The 23,681-nt window shown below is 33.2% G+C and overlaps 1 protein-coding gene across 2 annotated transcripts in view; it reads right to left on the bottom strand.

Annotated features, from left to right (window-relative positions):
* Positions 1–574: 574 nt before the first annotated feature.
* Positions 575–23,681, bottom strand: part of LOC118736875 (two pore potassium channel protein sup-9) — a 57,548-nt gene continuing 34,441 nt past the window's right edge. For both annotated transcript variants that reach the window (XM_036466980.1, XM_036466981.1), the window contains exons 2-8: positions 17,370–17,609; positions 16,781–17,109; positions 13,512–13,794; positions 12,143–12,333; positions 11,512–11,699; positions 4,497–4,657; positions 575–3,409 (exon numbers count right to left, since the gene is read on the bottom strand). In XM_036466980.1, the coding sequence (XP_036322873.1) occupies positions 3,208–3,409; positions 4,497–4,657; positions 11,512–11,699; positions 12,143–12,333; positions 13,512–13,794; positions 16,781–16,907 (1,152 nt within the window). In that variant the 5' untranslated portion in view covers positions 16,908–17,109; positions 17,370–17,609 and the 3' untranslated portion in view covers positions 575–3,207. The remainder of the gene's footprint in view (positions 3,410–4,496; positions 4,658–11,511; positions 11,700–12,142; positions 12,334–13,511; positions 13,795–16,780; positions 17,110–17,369; positions 17,610–23,681) is intronic.

Here is a 23,681-nt window from a genome sequence, read left to right as displayed (position 1 = left end):
TGTCATTGATTGTAATCATACCATAAAATGTCTCTGAGCTGTAGAGTTTTGAAAATAAAATCGAAGTTTACCAGTATTTTATATGGGAAATCATTTGCACTATTAAATGTTGCAATTGTTGCAAAATTGCAATACTTAATGTTAATATTAAGGATTCAAATTTTCAGTGAGTTTTTTAAGGCGTTTTTCACATAATTTCGAGGTAGGAGTGAAAAAAAACAATAGCCACAAAAAAAAGCACCCTAGTATGAATATACTACTTATTTTAAAATGAAGCGCAGGAAAGCACATAGTAGTCATTATAATAAATTAAGGTCGCTTCAACGACCATTCACAAAAAATTCACGTACACCACATGCATGCATACGCACATAGGTGCATACATACTCACCCAGTCGGATAAGAAGAGATGCATTACCTGCGTGATAAATAATATAATGTATTTCTTATGAGTTCTCGATTATATTACTGCTAACTATGTAATCAGCATTCTAATGTATTCAAAAAGTTCCGAAAATTTCATATTAAAACATATTCATTTCTCGATACTAGGTAATGCAAAATTAAATGCGTCACTTGTCTTAGGACATCGCCCTGAGAAAAAAAATGGATTTTCGAATGTGAAAAGGGTATTCTCGAAGTCTTGCAAAACCCTTGCACGATGCATGGTTTGCACGGATTGCACGGTAAAAACCGGTTTTCCTATGGAAAAGCTTTGCAAAGTTTGACTTCATAAAATAATTTTACTCGCAAAATTTTACTGCCCTATATATGTATGTATGTATGTGTATAGATGGCTTGAATATATGACTGTAGATTTGAAACGTTATAAATGCATAAATTAAACATAAATAAAAATAAATAAATTTAAACCTTTTTCGGTTATTTATGTGCCTTCAACTCGTATCCCTCCGAGGAAGGACTCGAAGATGGTCGGTAGAACCCTCGAGTAGGACAACTCGACAAATCTGGCCCAGCCTCTCAATTGGTGTCACACCATACCCACTGGATCTAAGTGTGCCTCTCTCCTACGTTGGATGAAGGCAGACGCTTCAACCCCTAACCTAGCCTATGTACTTTCAAATTAACTTTCAAAATATTTGAAGACTTGACTACGTTGAACAATGCATTATGGAAAATTTTTATAATTTTTATGTCTAAATGAGACGTATATTTTGAGAGTGGTATAATGCAACAAAAACAAAAAAAAAAAATACAAAACACACGATACAGTCAATATACTCAAGCAACTATGGGCAAAATATAGTAAAACTGCGCTTTAAATTTTCTCTCTCTTTCTTCTCTCTGACAGGACTTTTTAAAGGACTTTGAAATTTCAAAGGTATGATTAGTTCCAAAACTTATTTAAAAACATTTTTAGTGCAAAATTGACTCTTGCTCGGTGTAATCAATGTTATCATTAGCTATTACTTATCGGTGGTATAGTATGGAAGGGGCGTATCTCACATCGACGCTTAAATGCAAAGTAGCCATAACTAACTAATTTTTTTTTATTTTGCACAAAATGATGTGTGATAATTCGATGAAATGCATCATAATCAATCAAACAGTGAATGTTGGATTTGTAGTGAGTTACGGCTTTTTGTATTTCGACGAAGTCGTGTACGTATGGAAAGTACTATACTAAAGATATATGTGTGTATATTAGACTGCATCACTCCACATACAAAAAAAAAAATCGGTACTATTTTTCCATTGGAATTATAAAAGCTATTATATTTTAAGACGTCCACCAAAATATTTCGGACCATTTTCCGCTCGGAGGTGGTGCAAAATTATAGATCTATGCATTCGTGTAACATACCAAGGCGCACACACCAAATTGGCGAAAAATCACGGACAAACACTTAGAAAAACTATAAGCGCCAAAATATTGTTATATGACTACCCACATATTTGCGATACAAAAAATCTTAACCCTCGTTGACCGAGCGGTATAAGTGGCAGCATTTAATTTGTGGTTCTATTAAAAAAGTTTGAATACAGTGTTTTTTATATTTTTATTAAAGATAAAAATGCTTCTTAGTTATAAAAAACTATTTATATTCAAATATAATTTGGATGTTGAAAAATTAAAAGGTGCAGCCTTTGCAGCTACAACACTGCAAACAGCCTTTTTTCCTCTCTTTATTGAGATCTTCGCTCCCTCCATACAGCAAATAGTTTAATAGTTCACAAAAAAGCAATTTTTTCAGAAATCACGAAAAAAAACGCTACATGAAACTGACCATTTAAACTCAAAAGTCTTAATTTTTGCACGATTTTGATAGTCTAAACAAGTCCAAAAACGGTCAAAAACTTTAAAAGCTTTTTCAAATTATATTTTTAAGGAAAAAATAACAATCAAAGGTTGTGTCGGAAGTATGTTTCTTAATCAACAAAAAAATGTTCAAAGAATACCAGTTATAGATCTTAAAGTATTTACATTTTTCTTTATTTTCTATGTTTTTGTTAATTTTTAGGTAATTATATTGGTTTACAGCAAAAATTTTAATTAATTTGAGATCCAGTGTTGTCAACTGAAATATGATTGTTCGAAAATAGCTGCAAAAAAAGACAGAACACAAAACGAAATATGTATTTCTCTCACAGGCAACGGCTTTGGCTACCTTTTTATAAAAATACACCGTTATTTGATTTGACGTTTTCTTTATCAAAAACTAAGTTTTTTTTTTTTGTAAGTACGAAAAAAGCTGACTTACATGCCTATACCTTAGTGCAATGCAATAGCGCAATGATCGGAGATCTAAAAAAGTTGGCCAAAGTCGAAAAAGTAAAGCTAGATTTTTAAATTGCAGGTACCCATAACCGATCAAGTATGCTTTGAAGCAGACACTACCTATGCCATAATAATAATTAAGACTTTACAGTTATTTAATAGTTCAATTCAAAGGTTACTGATTTTCGCGTTCATCATACGCCCCCGGGAACTATAGATTGAGATTTAGGGGCAACCCTAATGTTCATATGTATGTACATATGTATGTACGTATGCATGCATGTAGGATTCCGAACACCTGCACATGAAAGTATTATACAATAATAAATACATACTATTTTAAAAGCTATGATTACCAGCGAATTAAAAATTATTGTATTTAATTAAACTTACCTACATACCTACATATATGTAACTAATCATACATAATACTTAAGTACGTAATTCTAATCAATAGTAATTGTATTTTAAATACGAAAAGAGAGTAGTGACACATTGCGCTTGAGTAATTGTCTGTGCGGTTTTGAAGGCGAGCCTGAGGATGTATCCACGATATCGAGCCCGTCCGTATTCAGGCTATGGGTGTCGTAACTTAGGTCCTGCATTGGAACAATTTCCGGTAATAAATGGCGTATATGCGAGGGCGAACGACGAGCTTTATACTGATGCCTATAATAGATATAAATAGAAAAAAAAATTTAGTTGGACATACATACATACATTTTAAATACTAAATCACTAACGATATGTACATATGTACATTAGACCGCATCACCAACAAAAAATTTCAGTTTTTCCATCGGTATTACAAAATTTATTATATTTTAAGACTTCCACCAAAATATTTCGGAAAAATATTAAGATTTACGTGAGCTGGGCCGATTGAAAAATACCTAAAAAAATGGAGTATTTTATGAATTAAAATAGTTTCTTAAAGGATATTTTCGAAAAAATCCCCTCAGATGACAAAACAAATTAAGCTTTAAAAATCTAAATAAAATTATTCAAACATTTTTTCAACGTAATCATAATAATGAAATTTTTGATGCTGTTTTCTAACTTTATTCAAAGATTTGTTTAAGAAAAAGTTTAATAACTGGGCCAAAACTTTAACGACATAGACCTGTGAGGTATCAGTGGAAAGGTATTTTCTCACCCTTTTTATTTCTTTGCAAAAAAAAGATCATTCATGTCCCAAGTTTTTCTTTGTCAAATACCAACACACCCTAATTCAATATGGAATGAGACTCGATTGTTTTACCTTTCTCTTTCATTCTTTGAATGAGCGTATTTGCAAAGAAATAAAAAGGATGAGGGTGAATTCCTTTGCAATGATGCCTCATTAGTATGAATCGGTACAGTTTAGGCTGAGTTATTCAAGTTTTTCTTAAATCAGCCTTTGAAAAAATTTCAAAAACAGCATCAAAAATGTCATTATTGTGATTCCATTGATTTTTTTTTTAATATTTTTATGCAAATTTTTTAAGCTTAAACTAGTTTGTTAGCTAAGGAGATTTGTTGCAAAAAATACTTAAACAAACTATTTTTTTCACAAAAAACTCAATTTTTTCAAATCGGTCCAGAAAACGTAAATCTTAATATTTTTCCGAAATATTTCGATGAAAGTCTTAAAATATAATAGATTTTTTAATTCCGGCGGAAAAACAGTACCGATTTTTTTTTTTGTATGGGGAGTGATGCAGTCTAATGTACATATATATGTACGTATGTATGTATGTGCGTATCTTGTACTCACGTTTTATGACGATTTGCACTAAAACGTGCACAGCTGCAAGAACACATGGATGTAGTTGATCCACTACTATTTGACTGTACCTCGTGGCCCTCGTATCCGCTTAAAATGGATCCATTGGCTGTTATGACGTCCCCCTCTAATTTTACTGCAACCTGTAGGGCCTGCAAATTTCAGCCAAAAGTGCGATTATGTATTAGTAAAGTTTATTATTTTAATTTTCACAGCTCTTTAATATCTATATGTTTGTGCCTATGTAGTTCGTATGTATGAATGTATGTATGTAAGAGACTAAAAAAAAAATATTCATAGAATTAATGCATAGTGGTAATGCTAAGATCAAAGGTTGCACAGGAATTCCTATCAGCTTCTAATCACATTAGCACCATCTTCACGGTCAGCCTCAGAAGAGTCCCGCGACATAGAGATACTGCAGGAAATTGCAGGGCCACTGAGCTAGCCAAGAAAGCCACCAACCTGCCAAAAAAAATTCCGATGAATTTATAACTTTTTTGAAGTCGGATTTAACTAAAAAATACAAATTTGTGGAGGGACATATAGCGATCATATTAGAGTCTTTCCATTGTAAAGATCGTAGAGTTAAAACTCCATACCAAGCTTTTCAGTCGTTCAGCGCTTTTCACGCTTTCAGCACCCTACATTTAAAAAACTTTTACATTCAATATTTGGAATTGTGGAGGCCCAGAGTCTAAACCTCGCATAATCAATAGTTAATGTTTTCCAATTAAGAATTGATCAAACGCGTGGATACATGGCGTATGAGTAACATAATTCGTTCATATTTCATACAACAAAATAAACAATCATTGAATATATTTAATAGTATCCGCTAGTTGTTTATTTCGACTTCAGATGCCAACGGAAAGTGCCTTCCAATATTGAATTTTAACAATATTCTAGAAAACATATGGGACGTTCCATGTCAAAATTCTATGCGAAATGGAAAGTACTCGCGATGGGCACACATACTGGGTGGTATATTTTGCCTATTAGCCAGTCCAGTGCAATAAAACATTTTATAATAAGTGAGCGGTGTCACGCCCCCCATTAAAAACGCAAGTAACTTTATACGTATCTTATTTTGTCCTTAAATGCTAGTATGTTAACCAATTTTCAGTAATGCGGGTGTAGTAATTACTGAAACTTTGAAAAAAGCCAAAACGCCCCATACTGCGTCTTCTCCGTTCGCTTGCACAAATTAAAATTTCATGCGTACTGTGTAGCAAAATTTTCACTTAAACGCGCTATATTTCAGACGTTAATATCTGTTCCAAAGAATTTAAATTTAACAACACTTTTTAATACTCATTAAAAACAAAATGGCAGTTTTTTTTTACTTACTCTCTAAAAATTAAAGGGTTTTTTTCAGAATGAAAATTTGTGTTATAGAATTTTACGTCTCATTTATTTTTGAATACCACTTTATAGATAAATATCTGAAAAAGTTTTAAGAAAAGTTTCCGATTTAAAACAATGTGAATAATAGAATAATACTTCATTAAAGAACAGTACATAATGTGTAAGTATGTATTTAGTTAAATTTTTGTTTGATTTCATAATGGGTTTTGCAATCTTAATATTAAAAAATTAATTTATAGTTTTTTTTTTTTTTTGGTAAAGTGTTAGCAATAGCTGTATTTATATGTTTTTGATACTTTAAAACAAATGCTTTTTTAAAATACGGCAATCACCTCTTTGGTCCAATTATAATTGGACTTGGTCATAAACTACATATTTTATTGTTCGTTGTGCAAATTTGTAAAGAAACCCAAAAGAAAATACGTTTTTTTTTTACTCCTCTTACTTTACGTTATTATTTTCATTAATACTTAAATATGTTTGTAAAAAAGTCGAACGGTTAGCAAAACTGTCACATACATACATACTTTAATTAGAGACACAATGTGCAATTTTTAAGCTACAAGCAACGGCATGCAAACAAGTGCCAAATTTTAGTTTAAAGATGCTTTTGATTAGTACAGATTATTTTGAAGATATTTTTGTAAATGTCTAAATATTTAAATTCAAACATTGGCTCCAGCGAATAATCGGACCAGTTTATTTTCACAGAAGTTGTCTATAAACATGACAAATGAAAAGAAATTTTGGAAAAGTATGTTTTTAAATTACGCCAGCGATTACCACACCATAGAGCTGGCCAGAATTTTACAAACAAATTTGAAAAGGTTCCAGGAATATTCAGTAATCATGTTCGTGACATAATGGAAATGGAAAAGGTCGTGACTAATATTTTAATTGTGTTTCATGAAATGATGTGGGGAGTTGTATTTCGATGATAAATTAAAAAGTGGATTTTGAATTTTTTATTAGTTATGACTGTTTGCATTTCAACGATGATGTTTGTTACGTCTTTTCGCATTTCAGGTAACGATATATACATACATAGGGTGATCCGAAAATTCATGCGGGGCGGAAAAATTTTGAAATGTTAAGCTCTTCTACGAAGATTTTTCTAAATGTTTTTGTTTAAAAAAATTATATTTTGAACTACCTCAAAGCAAATGAATTTTTTCGTGTATATCAGGAAAAACACATTTTAGTAGAAAAAGTATAGAATTTTAATATTAACTAGCATTTATGAGTCCCCTAAAATCGTTAGTATTAAAAATGGTAAAATAAACAATAGGGTATTAATATTATTGGAAGTTTCCTGAAGATAAAAAGGAGTTATCCGATCGAAAAATATTGATTTTCAAGCTATATGTAACTTTTCTGCATTCGCACTTTACATATTTAAGTTCACAAAAATTCAAACAATTTTCACCAAAATTTAAAAGTCCAAAAAAAAATCAGATTTAAACTCAAAAAGGCGTTTCAATACAAAAAAATAGCAGTTTTCGCAGCTCAATTAATAACAATATGCCAAAGTTTTAAGGCAACCGAGAAGGACGGGTTTCACTGTCGCACAAGCCTTTTAGAGTTTAAATTTGATTTTCTTTTGGTTTATTTATTATTGACGTCATAAAAAAGTTTGCCAAAAACTCTATCTGTGTCCTTATTTTTTCAAAAATTCCATCTACATTTTTCTTTAGATTTCAAAAAAAAGTTTCAGCGGGCATAAAGCGTGTCCGATTATTTGTAGGAAGCACTGTATATATATGTGTATGTACCTTCTCGTATGTTTATGTATCTGTATGGATATAATTTTTTTTGAGCTAGAAATCAGGGATGTTACGAATGCAATATATATGTCAAATTGTTTAGAAATACCATTAAAAAGCTGTAACAAGCTTAAGTCATTGTTTTTATTAAACAAAGATTAGAACATTGAACCAGTGTTACCGCTATACAGTATTTTAAGCGAATAGTGAAAGTTCCAAATAGGCATATTAGATTTCAGAAATTGTAATTTTTCCGCTATTTCGCCTATGAGGCGATTTCATAGAGGCTCGCCGGCTGTACTGAACAATGGCTCACTCTGAACGCTGACGGGTGGGGCGCTCAATTATTTGCGACCAAGATCCCTTAATTTTTTTCTTATAGATATGCCTTCAATTATACTTTAATTTCACATTTTTTGATGTCCCCAGATTCCACATCCGAGCGTTCGCTTTCGATTGAGGAATATAAAATTGCTTCTAGGTTGCTCATAAGACTTTTAGGAGAACTTGTTTAACATTCTCATTCGCATCATTTAAGTCAAATGGCGTGCGAATGTTAAAAATCATAAATGTAAATATTTGTAACATCCCTACTACTAGAAATGTACCGTTGTTCATAAAGACGTTTCGTGCGAAATTTTTTATTAAATGGGATAACAGAATATTTCTGAAATTTTTTAAAAAGTGGTCAAAATTTCCTATAAGACGGTGGGCCATTTAATATGTTTTCATGGCACTTAATGCACTTGATATCTCCCTAAATTTTCAGGTTTTCATTTTTTGAAGGCAGGGCAGTTTTGAAGAAGTAACAAAACCAAAAGCTTTATTACATTTGCTTAAGTTAAATATGTGAATGCAAAATTTTAGCGATTTATTAAGAATCATTTTCCAAACCAGTACGGTCAACACTTAGGGATAAAACGATACCATGGAAGTATCGATACCTGTTCTTGGAAGTAGCATCGAAAGAAAATATCGATACCTACTTATATCGATATTTGTACCAATATAAGAATTTTTTGTATAAAACAACGCTATCACATATCTATAAATTTTTGTCAATATAGCTTATGTGGCATTAATTTTTGATTTTAGACGAAGGGTACTTAATGTTTTTGAAGAAAAACTTTAAGTTTTAAATCATGTTTTACTAGGATGGCCTCCCAAAAAAACAAAATAAAAAGAGTGCAGTCAAATCAGGTTTTTTTTTTGTATGTTCCCAGAATTTTGTTAACAGAATTTGCTTCTGTTTTATGCATGTATTTTATTTGCCATACATAAATTTTCTATTTTTTACGAAAAGAAAGCGATTGAGATCAAAAAAATAATTATTTTATAATTTTTTTCATACAAATTAATTAATTAATAAAATTCATCTGTACTATAACACTGTTCAATAGCAGTTCTGAACGAAGAGGGAAGAGTACATTTGCGTCTGTACCGTCAAGTGGTTTCAAGTTTCTTACTTTGCTTTTGACATTTTTAAACAACCAAAAACTGGAATTGAACCAAAATTTAAGCGTGTAAAAGCAAAATGAAAACGCTAAAGAGAATGAACCTGAATTGCTTTAAATTACTTGAATCATGTAAATCGGGTGCAATTAAATTAAAAAATTATATAGTTTTAATATATTTTTGGAACCAAAGTATGGTGTTACTGATTCTACGTCGATGGAAGAAACTATTGATATAAGCCAGGGCTAGTCAACATTTGGATATTCTTGTATTTCCGTTTGATACTTTGAAAGAATAAATAATCATGCATGAAGTCGGGGCACGGTTCGGCAATTTTTACAATGATTTGGGTTCTTGTAACCCACGCTTAAAATATGGCGTTTTCCGTAAATATTGGAGTCAGTTCTATGCAAAAATACTGTGGCGTAGCCGAAGTTGGACTGATGAAAGTTTTTTGTAATGCATAGTTTTCTTTACGTTTACAAGCGATTTGTTTTTTTACGATTGGGAATTTTAAATTTTTATATTATCAGTTTAAAATACACTCTAAAAAGTGCATGTAAAACTACTACTGAAAAGTGTTTATTTTTCAACCAGAATCTGTTCAAGTATACGCACAAGGTGTTCAAGATTTGGTTTTGAACATGAGTTGTTTAAAATATCCACATGAAATGTTTAAAATTACAAACATTTTGAAAGTAAAAATATATTTTTTACAATTAATAAATACTAAGTGCCAGGGGCGCACGCAGGAATATATTTTTGGGGGGAAAGGGTTTATACTTCTAAATATATGTCATCAGCAAATACTGAAAATTCGCTCTTTAAAATACATTTATGAAAGTTTTATTTACAGTATGAAATAAATAAATAAACTTTTTAAGTATCATCAATTGCATTTTATTTACATAAAATTTACAAAGAACTCAGACTATTTAAAACCGGCTTCAAAAAAGGGGAGGTTATCAATTCTTCGGAGTATTTTTACTTCTTTAATTTATTCCACCGCATAACTTTACACCGCGTGAACCGATTCCAATAATTATTTTTTTTTACGGGAAAGATGGTACCTTAAGGGTCGTCTAATAATTTGGTTTAGATCCGATCATTAAATCATGAAAAAATTAACGGTTAAGGATGCACTCAACTTTCAAAAGTAATACAAAATTTTACAAAAGAATTCTAATATAAATAAATTAAATAACTTCACTAAATTTTTACACTTTTTTATTCATTTTCGTCGATTTCTGGTTTCTCATTTTTTAATACTTCGAATAACGAAAATTTAACTGAACTTGTATTTTTATCATGTAGCTCATTTTGGTGGAACGAATTCGAAGTTAGCAAAGTAAATCTTCGAATGCTTATTAAGTACATATCAATGGTAAACATTTTTAGCCTGTAAAGTGTAAAAACCAACAGTAAGTGAGTATGCATTGCATATTTTTAGGACAATGCTTTCATTCGCAGTTAAACTTTAAAGAGCTCTCAAGAACAAAGAAAAATTCTTACAAAATGACGCACTAGAAATGGAAAAGAAAATTTTTTCTATCAAAATTTCTTATATCATAATAAATTTACCCCCAAAACCCATCCCTTGTGTGCGCTACGTGACAAATTTGATATGTAAAAGTAAACAGACAGTGTTTAATTTTGCACACACTAGGAGAGGAAACTGGTTACCTCTCTTTATATGCGTAAATTTAAACGAAAAGTTTTTAGAGGAAATTTTAATCATTTTATGTGTAAACTGTGAAAATGTGAACAATAAATGTTTAAAACTCAAAAAACAAATTTGAAATTTGTCCTACGCCACACATATGATAAGTAAAAGTAAGCAAGCAGTGTTTAAATTTGCATTCATTAAGAGAGGAAACTGGTTACCTATCTTAATATGCGCAAATTTAAACAAAAATTTTTTAGAGTGTATTTAAAAAATCGAAGACAAAGGACAAAGTTACTGAAAATGAGGAACTAAATGAAACTAAAAAGCTTATACAAATATCTTCGACAATGCATTTTAAATTTTTTATCGATAGTTTTAAAGCTCTAGCATAAAGGAAAGGAACTTAGCGCATAAAGGGAGTCGATAACGAATAATATCAAAGTTAAATAAAAATACTTAAAGTGAGGTCGGAGATTTTTAATAAAAAAATTAATCTATATGACAGTTCAGGATCTTGTGTATACTTATGATCTTGCATTTGCATATTTCTGTGCAAATGCAAATGCAAGACCATTTCCACAATATCCTGAACGGCCCTCATATGTATGAATGTGAAAATTAACACTCAAAACCATTAATCGAGAGAATTAGTTGAGAAATATAATTTAACTTTAATTTGATAGAAAATCAAATGAATCCAATGCTTACTTTCTTAATACTAAAGATTTTTTTGTACAAATTTCCAATACTGTACCTGCATGGCCTGAGCTTCGTCCCTGCGCTCATCCTCCGTATTCATTGTAACGAATCGCAACACCAGCAAATTCAGCGAGGCTGCAACAATTGCCAAACCGAAGAGTATGAATATCAGTGCGAACATTACATATTGCGGTTTGTTATTGAGAGCATTGTCCTTTTGTAAAGCTACCATGTCTCCAAAACCTAGCGAATAGCGAATACAAAAGTAAATCGTCAGTTTCTGTAACGGCCAGGGTTATGCAATTGTTCGTAACATATACATATGTACATACATACATTTATATGTGCTATATATGTATGTATGCCTACATATGGACCATATATGTATGTACATACATACATACGTATCTACGGCTGAGTAAAAGAGCGGCCTATCTCGGCTGCCGGTTCGAAAACTGCCTATGACAGCAAATGGTTGAAAGGTGCCCTTTGAATGGTTGAAGAACGCCCTATCGCAGCAAATGATTAAAAAAAAAACCAAGTTCTGAGGTAGAGCGTTCTTCAACGAAATTCTGAAATGGGACGTTCTTAAACTATTTGCTAAGACAGGGCGTTTTCGAAACAGCAGCCGAGATAGAATGTTCTTCCACTCAGCCGACGTTATAGTCTACGCACATTGAACTCACCTATTGTAGTTAAAGTAATAAAGCAGTAATATACTGAATCGAAATAGCTCCAACCTTCGTAGCGGGAAAAGGCCGCTGCGCCACCAGCTATCGTTAGAGAGCTCAGCGTTGTCACGACGCATATTAAATCTACTTCGGAAGCTGCAGTTCGTTTACAACGTAGTGACTTCCTCACTGCTTGTATAACATAGCTGCGATATGGACGCAAACCGGTTCAATAAATGAGTAAAGAAAATAAGTAAATATTTTAATAACTAAATCCTTGATGTACTACATTCGTATGCTGCTCTAATACTTATTAAGAAAAATGTTATGCTACTCGTACATACTTACATACATACCAATATGCAATGTGTACGCCCCGCTTCACTTGAATAGGTGCAGTGCCTTTCTTTAAAAACTAAGCTTGTGTATACCAGACCACATATTTACATATACTCTATGCCCCCTCCTATAACGTTTTGGGCCATTTTGACCCAATAAGAGAAATTAGTCAATTTAAAGAGAAAAAAAACGGTTTAATTCAGTTAATATTTTATTTATCATATGCAAATCCTTTATCGGCAAGTGCTATATGCTTATCGGTTTAAAGTTGCCATCAAATACCAAATAATAATTTGGATCAAAATGTACATAGTTTTTGGAATTTACCCCTTCCTATTCTGTTTTTGGGTAATGAATTCAGTTAATATTTTATTTATCACATGCAGAAAGTCTAGCGTCAAGGGCTGTATGCTTACCGGTTCGAAGTTTCCCTTAAATACTAAATAATAATTTGGCTGAAAATTACCCAGAAACACTGTGAGTGTATGGAAAAACTATGTTGCCTTCTAGAAAACCAAATAAACTTTTAAAAAACTTTTATTTTTGGCAAAATTATAGCTGATAATGCTTTTAACGAATAGACAACGCCGCAGCTTATTTAAAATTGCCCAACTCTGTAATTAAAGAATTTGTTCGTGAAAATTGGGTATTTTTTTTTAAATTCAATGATAACTCGCATTTTTGGCACTTCTTTACTCGCTTTCTCTTTTTATGCAATTGAAAGTGCGCTATTAAGTCGCTTAGATAAAAACTACCAAAACATAGCAGGTAAATTTTCTTTTTTGGCCCTTTTCTTCCTAAAAGACTATTCTACAAAATGAGACTAAAACAAAGTTTCACCGACACCTACGAGTAAAGACATCCGTACATACATACATATGTATGTAACCTCGAATCCTTTAGGAACAATACGCCTATTCAAATGAAGCGGAGTGTGTGTGTTCACATAATTCTGTACATTTATATGTAGTCATTATTATGTACATAAGTACGGAGGTACGATGCAGTAAGCAGTATGCGTGGAGATAACGAATAATCAAATAACCTGCTCAGTCTATTCACTCTTTCTCCAATACTCTGGAACATAACAAGGCCCAACGGTATCCCCACAATCGCATAGCACATTGTGAAAAGTTTGCCACCGATTGTGCTTGGCGTAGAGTGGCCATAACCAATTGTAGTCAACACTGTTGTTGCATAGTAGAACGCACCAGTAAACTTCCATTGTTGACCAGCCTTATGTGGTTCCGATTTAAGCACAACTGTCTCCATCACTTTGAAATCCTCTTGTGTAATATTGTATTTTCGTATTATCATATCTTCGACAGCTGCAAACAAGCAATGGAAATGGAAATTAATCATTTTGGATAAGCATTTTCGTTTTTAGACTATAAAACAGTTATATCTAAATACATACATACATACATACATACATACATATGTATATGTTTGCATATTGAACTATATAGACAGAAATGAAAATTTGTATCGACATCTGTAACTTGCGATCAGATGCAGAGACTTCTTCGTCTATCAAATTATTCAAATGTATGCAGACAGCTTTAAATTCCTTATCTTTTAACGCACATAGAACACTTTCAGGATCAACCTACATCTCTGTCTGTCTGTTGAACTCGGAATATTAATGTTAATGTAAATAAAAGTTCTGGGTGCATTTTTAGCGCATAATTACAAAAATTCCAAATTTAAAATGGTGTCACTTTTAACGATCGTGTGCAATATTTATAATGTGCTCACAAAGCTTATTATTTCTTTAAAAAGTATAAATATTCTTCTTTCTAGAGCTATACAAAAACTTAAAATTGGGTAAAAAATAACCGAGCAAAAAATGTTTAATGCCAGATGTCATGCGAAAATGTTTTTTTTTTTAAGAATAAGTTGAGAATTTGAGGGTGTTAATTAACGGGTATTTATTGATTAACTTTATGATAAGAACTGCTTCTGCAAAAAAATAGACCCAAAACATGGATGTCGCTGGAATCAAGGTATTTCGATACACCTACGAATTTACTTTTTAGATGACTTAATGAAGAATGGGTTTAAAGAAATAGCAATTGTTTAAACTGCGCAGATATTTATCCTAGGCACGTCAAAAGGTTACTGGTGTATCAAGAAGAAGTTAGAACATGGTAAGAATATCAATGACCCCCTTTGAACGCATAATAATAAATAAATTATTACCAAATGGGCATCATTCAAAATGGTGTTTAAAAACTTCTAAACTTAACTTTAGGAGGGTTGTCACCTGTTTAACAAATTAAATTCAATTTGAGTTAAGGGAATTCGTTAGGAGAAGTATGTTTCAACAAATGGGTGCCAAACGAAAGGGGGTTCAGAAGGTCGCAGTTCGAAAATATTTTGAAGAGGGTTGCCACCTGCTCGCAAATTCGAATTTAGTTAACTTATCTAAAACCACAAGTTATATAAAATGTGAAAATATGGATGTAAAAAAAAGAGTGTTAAGAAGTCTTTAGTTTGAACACTAAGTATATTTGGGTCGTGTTGGAAGAGGGTTGCCACCTGTTTAAAAAGTTGAATTCAAATTATTTTATAAGTTAAATGAATTATTAAAATATGAGTATCAAACGAAGGGGGTTGGAAAAATTTTTATTTCTGAACTGTATTTAACGGAGTTGCCACATGATTGAAAATTAAAATTCCACGTAATTAATCAGTTAATTAAAATATCTATCGTAGTGTCTGGCGAGGGAGACCCTACCAGAAATCTTACTGGCAAATGACCGGTCACCTGACGGTCAGTGCTGATGCAATAATGCTGCAATTTTCTCATCAGAAATTCGGGGGTAATATGAAAAACCTGATCGGTTCTTTTGTGTACATGGGCCTATGAGTCCCTTTCTTACATGGCGATTTTACCAGCAGTGCTAAAAGGTCTCTTTTCTACTTATTGTATGTATATCCTAAGGTCATTTTTGCAAATGTTTTTCTGTGTATTGGTGTATATTTTAGTGTGTTAGTGAAGAGGTCAGAAAAAAAGTCCTTTTCTTGTAGGGGAGTTAACAATGATTAAGCTTGAAAATACGTTTTAAGGGGGCTGCCACCTGTTTTAAAGGCCTAACTCAATTAACTAATTCAAAAAGTATATGAAATATAAAAATACCGTAGTCAAACGAAAGTTGCCACGTGTTTAAAAAGTTTCATTCAAATTTTTCAGTAAGTTGCAAGAATTATTAAAAGATGGTCATAAATCGTAGTGGGTTTGAAAGGGATTTATTCCCGACCTTTACTTGGGAGGGTTGCCATTTGTTCGAATAATTAAATTCGAATTAGTTCATCAGTTTATTGAAATACATGTCCCGAAAGAGATTTGAAGAAGCCTTTAGTTTTGAAATTCAATTTTAAGTTTTTGAAATTCAATTTAACAACAAATAACTTTAAAGCTATAAGGCCCCCCCGCAATTAAAAACAACATATTTGGAATCAGGATAACTCCCCCTACCCTTCCATGGTTAAAGCCCTAGTTAAAGCAATGCCGCAAGAAAAAATTGGAAAAAATTATTTTCTCAACGGCGGTGGCCCCCAGGCAGGCAATGGCAAACCTCCGAGTGTATTTCTGCCATTAAAAACAGCTTCTCATAAAAATACAATCGCCGTTCGTAGTCGGCGTAAAACTGTAGGTGCCTCCCCTTTGTGTGACAACATCAAGGCGCACGCCACAAATCGGAGAAGATTTCTGGTATTTTCTCTATTAAGTTCCCTTCTTTCATGCTTAGGAACTACATACCTACGTACATAAGGAAAAATAACTTCTACGAAACAGCATTTCCCGAAGACTTTGCCGTGCTGCCATAGTAACGAAATTGCTGAGCTTACCTCTTCTTAAAAAATTGTCAGAAATATGTCCTCAAAAAAAAGTTATGCACTTCACTAATTGCCATCAATATTTATTGGCAAATGACGTCAAAGGCCAATTGTTTAAATAGAAAGCTGACTTACAAGCAATACTCATCTATGTAGATAAGTATGTCAGTGGCCAGCATATATGTATATGTATATGTATGAGGTGCATGTGTTTAAATTCAAGTGTTTGCCGTTGTGTTCGTAAACCTATCATGCATGAGAGCCCCTTAGCACAAGCGCAGGTACATATACAAGTGCCTACACAAGTGTAAACTTTTCCTTATAAATACTTTATTTAATGCGCTCATGAAAGTGGGCCACTTGTGCTGGGCTTCTTACAGATATATGTGTACATGTATGCATGTAAATATCAAGTAGAAGTACATACAAACATATTTACATATGTATTTAGTTCCATTCACGGTTACTCACCTTGCAGTGCTTCCCAGCGCCGCTTTTCCGTTTCCGATTCAAGTGAGTCAAATACTGCAGCGCCAACTAGTAAATATGTAAATGTGCACACGATCAAAGATATCGTGCGTACATTTTGTTTCTTCATTCTTCATTTAGGCGAAGTTTTGTTTTTAATTTCTTTATCATTGCGATTATATTGAATGTTCTTGTTTTACAATTGAAAACCGAAAATGCACTACATACAACGCGTCGTCCAGGCTTTGAGGGCAAAGTCACTGATGCACACACTACAGCGGGCAGTCACGGATGTTGTTAGACCAGATTAAATTGGCAATTGTTTTTGGTTACTAATAAACTAGACATAATCTGCGCTATCGTTGAATTCATGGTAGTCCGATTTTCGTGAAATCTACGAAAATGTGATCACTGGATCCGATTTTCTACGAACGTATGCATTCAAAATATATGCCTTGTCCGTAGCTATTCGGATGCAGTGAATTTAACGAAACTTCGGACCACGATGGATTCAGTGGCAGCCCTGAATATCGATATTAAAGAGTGGTAATTTTGTAAATTTTTACAACTCAATAGACGTTGCTATTTGTACCTTCTTCGATAACGGCCTTTTTCAATTTTTGCATCTGGACAAGACAAAGTATTGCCAGATGAATTTCCATACTTCCATCACGATTTGAAAATATTGGTCTACGCGCACCTATGTTGTTATTACTGTGATTTCAAAATGATTTTTTTTTTTCAATTTTCAATTAGGTGATTCACAACTTTCTTGGTTTATAACTTATATGGTTAATGATTATTATTCTTCAGTGTATTTTGTTGTTAGAAACTGAACAAAATATATGTAAATACATATGTATGTAAGTACAATAATAACATTAATGTTTAACCCGATAACAAGCAAGTGTGAGCAAGGGATTTTCGAGACCTTAAAAACTCCGGGATTCCGGGATCATTAACATTCCTAATATACACATAGCATGCACTTACCAGGGATGTTGCGAATGTGGAATGCGGATGCGGATTTTTAAACGCTAACATCCGCGGATGCTTATGCGAATACGGATGTCATGTATTTTTATACCCGAGCGCACTTGTGCACAAGGGTATTATAACTTCGTTCACATAACGGTTGTTTGTAACAGGAAAAACGAATCGAAATAGATATAGACAAATTTATACATAAATGAACATAATGAAAAGAGAAATCGATTAAGCGGTGACTGTCTGTCCGTCCGTCCGTCCGTCCGTCTGTGCACACGATAACTCGAGTACAAATTGAGATATTTTACCGAAACTTGGAATGTGTACTTCTTTTGAGCGTAGAACGGATGGTATTGAAAATAGGCAAAATCGGACGATAACCACGCCTACCTCCCATGCAACGGTAGTTTTCAGAAATACGAAAACTGCGATATTTTAGTAACTACTGAAGCTTATTCACTCAAAATTAATATTTACAATAACTTTCAGACGAAAAATAAGAATATTATAAATTTTTGGAAAATGGGCGTAGCCACGCCCTCCTATGATTACATGTGTATATCTTGGGAACCGCTCCACCAGTTTCTCCCAAACTTGACACAGTTGTTGGCCTTCACAAAACATACCAAACGGCTTAGAATTTAACGGTAATTTAGAGAAATACGAAAGCTTCGATAAATCAGTAAATACTGGAGCTAATTTATTCAAGATTGATGTTTGCAATAATTCTTTAGCAAAAAGTATGCTTATAATAAAATGTTGGAAAATGGGCGGGACCCTGCCCACTTATGATCACATACATAGTATGTGTATCTTGGTAACCGTTCGATCAATGTGCACCAAACTCATTATGATTATTGTGGTTGCTACATAAAGGCAAAACGTTGAAAGTCATCGAAATCGGACTAAAATTACGCGCACTTTTTCATAACGGTATATTTCAGAAATGCTTGAATCTTCGATATTTCGAAATTTAAGGACGCAAATTTTACCCAAACAACCCCTTGAAAAGAAATAACATTATTATTGAATTTTTGAAAATGGGCGTGATGCCGCCCACATATATCTATACAAGTTTATCTCATTATATTAGTACATGAATTTAAAAATTGGAACATTGTATCCAATAAAAAGTTTTTAAAGGGTCGTAAATCAGGGCCACTAAATACCTGCTCGCTCGAGGAGACAAACTTGTAAATTCTTTTCGATTGACGCTGCACCAGTCGAGAAGACTTTCAGTTATATTTATTTCGTTTTTTTTTTTATTGCGGTGCAATAATTCTTTTTTGAGAATGGAATCGGGCTGCAAATGTCGGATGTATCCTCCTGACTTTCATCTCCACAATCTAGTATCATGGCAAGATCGTTGTTTAAACACCATTGTTTTCCAAAGAATTCTTCATTAATTCATTTTTAATCCTTTCTTCTGTGCCTGGCCAGATATACGTTTTATCAGTGCACTTGCACAATATTCCAGGAACCGAAAATAACAGTTATTTTTTACCAGTTATGCTTGGCCTAATATTTTTTATTCGGAATATAAACAAACAGCTTATCAAAATTAAACAAATTTAATATCATGTGAAAGAGGACTGAAATAGCTTTTAAACAGAAATAACGCACGAAGGTTACCGCCTCTATTTATATATTTTTTATATCATTTAATACTAAAGAAATTCATATACCTGACCCAAGGTTTGTTCTATGGTTGTTCTATGTTAACATTTTTTATTGAAATATTTTTCAATAGGTGGCTTTGCTCGTTTAGACATTTCAGTTTTAAAGCTATTTAAGTCCTCTTTCATTTGATACCAAACTTGTTTAATTTGGACAAGCGGTTTGATCATTATCCAGAAAGGACTTTTAGTTGGGAATAAAAAATATTTGGCCAAGTTTAACTCGTAAAAAAAAACTGTTATTTTCGGTCCCTTCAATATTCGCAGTCGCAAAAGATCCACATTGATTAATGCGAATGCGAAAGCGAATGCGAATGTTAAAATTATTGCGGAAGCTCCGCGGTTGCGAATGCGAATGCGAATATTCGCAAGAAACCTGGTACATACACATGTAAGACTCCGAAAAGACACGCAAATCAAACTAAATATTTACGCTAGCACTCTGTGGCGACCTTGCATTACTTTTAGGCGCGCACTCACTTGCCAAGGTTTGCATCTTAGCAAAGTTCTATGTGGTCCATAGGCACATACATACATGCATATGTATGGATGGATATACTTACATATGTATATCTGTCGATACATACCTTGTACGTACATATGTTCGTATGTCAAAATTTGTGTGGAAGCACTCGTCCGTTATGTATATACATATGTATGTTCACGAATAGGGAAATTGCCGCTCATCTTAGTAGCAACATTTTATATGGAAAGCGCCACGAACTTGCAACACAAATATATGTATGTTCATATACATATGTGCATACATGCATACATAGATATAGAGTGAAAATTGTAGGTGTTTTTTAGCGGTTTCGGTGTCGCTAATCTTGGAACCACTAGCAACGTACTGCTCTGCATCGCTGTCGTCAAAATGACGTATCCTTGTCAACATTCAGCCATGGGCTCTTTCAACTGCGACCATGTGACAGCAGTGACGAAATCATTTACGAGCACATTGGCATTTCACTAGAAACACTTTTTATGACTTTAACCGCGAATATGTACATATGCCACATACCACATACTACGTACATATGTACAGATAGCTTTCACTAAAAGCTTACTCAAACATACTATATATACAGTGACCACAAATATGGATTCAAAATGAAGGACTTTTCTTCAAAAATATGCCTACATATATTTACGTAGTATAAAAATATCGAAAGAGTATTTATGATTCTAAATTCTTAATACATTTTAAACTTTGAAAAGGAATCACGTTTTCTTCATCGATAGTAATCTTTTTTACATGAATATTTATAAAAGTATAGTAAAACATATTATAATTACAATAGCTTACACGAAAAGTGAAAATCTTTAAAAGATTATTTTATAAGCAAATTTTGAGGCGTTCAAAACGAAAACAATACCCTTTTTTGTTTTTTGTACTTTTCGCAGTTATTTGTCAAAAATCGACGTCATGAATCGACGTAAGCGACGAGTTACAAATGTGCCCTTTACAAAAATATATAATTTGTGCAGATTGTGCTTCATAGCATTTCTAATTCGATTTTGATTATCGTTGGCTCAAATTTACTGTAATGATATATCTTCTTTATCGAATTTTTAAACTAATGAAAAAAATAATCAAATAAAACTGCGCATTTGATTGAAAATCTCACTTTTTTCGACTGTGACGACAAAATGCAAATGGTCGCCAAAGCACTAATAATTTTCATTGAAGTCGCCACAAGTTATATATTTTGGTAAGAGGCACATCAATACCCTTCGAGATGTAAGTCGCTTACGTTGATTGGGAGATTTTTTCATAAGATATTGAACAAAAGCTACGAAAAGTACCAAGAAATACTTTTTTGAAAAAATCCATCCATTGTCCGATAATTTTAAAATAACGAATAAAATGCGGGACAAATGCAGGAAGGACACTTGGAAAAAAGCAGTACATTTTCAGGTTTTTCAGGTTTGAAAAACTACGCAGGACCGACCTTTGAAAAACAGTACGGTCCTGCAAAAAACAGAACGGATGGTCACCGTAACTATATAGTATGTACTACATTATTATTTCATACAAAATACACTGGAAATACTATATTAATTAGTTAGGAGCAAAAGCATTTAAGTTTGCTATCAAATATATCTTTTATAAATTTGTATACCTTTCTATACAATTAGATACATATGTACATACATGCATACATATGCTCATATGCATAAAATGTAAACCCCTAAACCAATTCATCAACTTTTTCAAAAATCTACGCATCCTAGTTTTACAAATCTCGTCAATAGATGTCTGTCTGCAATATGCTCGCCCACCTGCCCGTTTTATTTTTCTTTGCTCTCATCGCATGATTGAATGTATTTTGTATATGTATATATCTATGTGTAGGTATGTCCTTATGTAAGTATGTATGTAAGTACAAAGGACCCACACCGCCAATTGCATCATGCACTCGCTGAAATGTCAATAGCTGAACAAATTATAAGAATCTGCTCTCCGCGCGCTGTATGCGAGAGTAGGAAATAAGCGCTCTGGAGCATATTGGCGCAACGCAAGGCGCAACGCATATGAGCTAATACATACATACATATGTACATATTTACCTTATTATCTTGAATTGATAGAATTAAAGTATACGTATGTACATATGCATGTATGTACATATATGAAGTATGAACTACATATGTATGTATGTGCATATGCTGAGATTGCACCAGAGCACACCTCTCCAAAGCCAACCACCAAATTCGTCGTATCGATCATCGTCTGGCCATCTCACCGATCAGGCAGAATCAGTACTTGATGAAGGTGCAATAAGGCATTCAACTTGGCGAATTCAATAATTCTGGTTTTCCATGTCGATCATTGCGAAACACGGATTGCAAATGGAACTTGAAGGTTATTCTTAATTTAAGGAAAAAATTGTACCTATAAGCCAACGAATGTACCCATAAAATTATGATATACATTTCGTTACGCATTTCACATTTCGTCAAATCTTTTTTACAATATGAAAATACTACAATGACAATCGGATTCACCTTCTCTAATACGTTAAGCTATGGTATAACTGGAAGAACCTTTCGAGGCGATGTTTTAGTTTTGGTTATGTTGCAAATACATACTATACCGAAAATGGTGTATATGTACCTAATGTACTTTCAAATTAAAAAAGGACGCTAAGCGCCAACGAGTGGTAAAGGTGTCACAGATGAAAGCAATGGAAAATGCAGAATGGAGGAGACCGATGGAAATGAATTCAACCCGTTTTGGCGAAGGTGGTGAAACAAGTAAGGCAGGATAACCCAGATCCGCCCTCATCCCGTACGAGGTATCCATTGATAAAACAGCATAAGAATGTCCAGGTGCTCCTCTAAAAGTTGTTGAAGCCCGATATATATATACATATATATATCTTAAAGATTGCTTGCGAGCGCCTGAGTACCGATCAGATCATCGGCCTTAACGAAAGTCTTGAAGGCAATATAGCGAGGAACGTAAGCAAGGTTAACTATGACTTAGCCAACATCATCTAGTCATCTTAACGGTATTCGTGTAAACTAAAGATATACTCAGATATGTAGATGCTTCACATGGATAGCTACAAAGCCATTTATGGAACAATTTTTTATCCTTATGATCATATTTAGAGTAGACATTAAATTACAACAATTCTAATGACAGTGTTGATCATTCAAAAATACTGATGCCGGTATTTTTGATGCTTAAATTTGAATTAAAAACCTAATAGTCGTTAGGTCAGCTTCCACATACTTGCTTTGTTAAACGGTACACATGGTTAGCAGTGCGCACTGCCATTCCGCAAGGCCTGGGTTCAAGCCCAGTTTCCGATCAACATCAAAAATAAAAGACAAAAAGACATTTTTACCACCCAACAAGACAGAACTTTCTTATTATACTTCCTACACAGAGAAAAGAGTTCAGTTACATCATCTAAATATAAAGCATTCTCTCAGCACTTAATTTGGTTTGGTAGGAACTCGAAGTGTTACCAATTAAAAATGATACGAGTAAGTTGAATAGGGAAATGGATAAGCATAGCTCGGCTATTAGAGTTGCTGGCTTTACTCATCGATGATGCGGGTTTAATTCCAGCTGAAATCTAGAGAAATCTCATGAGGAGATGCGATGAACTCCAAAATAGCAGCTTTAACTTCTACCGCTCTTTCCAGTTTTCCAAAAAAAAAAGAAATCGTGACACAAAGCTCATTAACATTGCTCAAAATTCTGTAATTTTGTCTATGTTGTGTTT

Source organism: Rhagoletis pomonella, unplaced genomic scaffold (assembly GCF_013731165.1).
Source record: "Rhagoletis pomonella isolate Grant_MI unplaced genomic scaffold, Rhpom_1.0 Rhpom_scaffold_00004, whole genome shotgun sequence".
Lineage (NCBI taxonomy): Eukaryota > Metazoa > Arthropoda > Insecta > Diptera > Tephritidae > Rhagoletis > Rhagoletis pomonella.
Note: the sequence above shows the minus strand (reverse complement) of the source record. Positions and strands in the feature narration are given on the sequence as shown.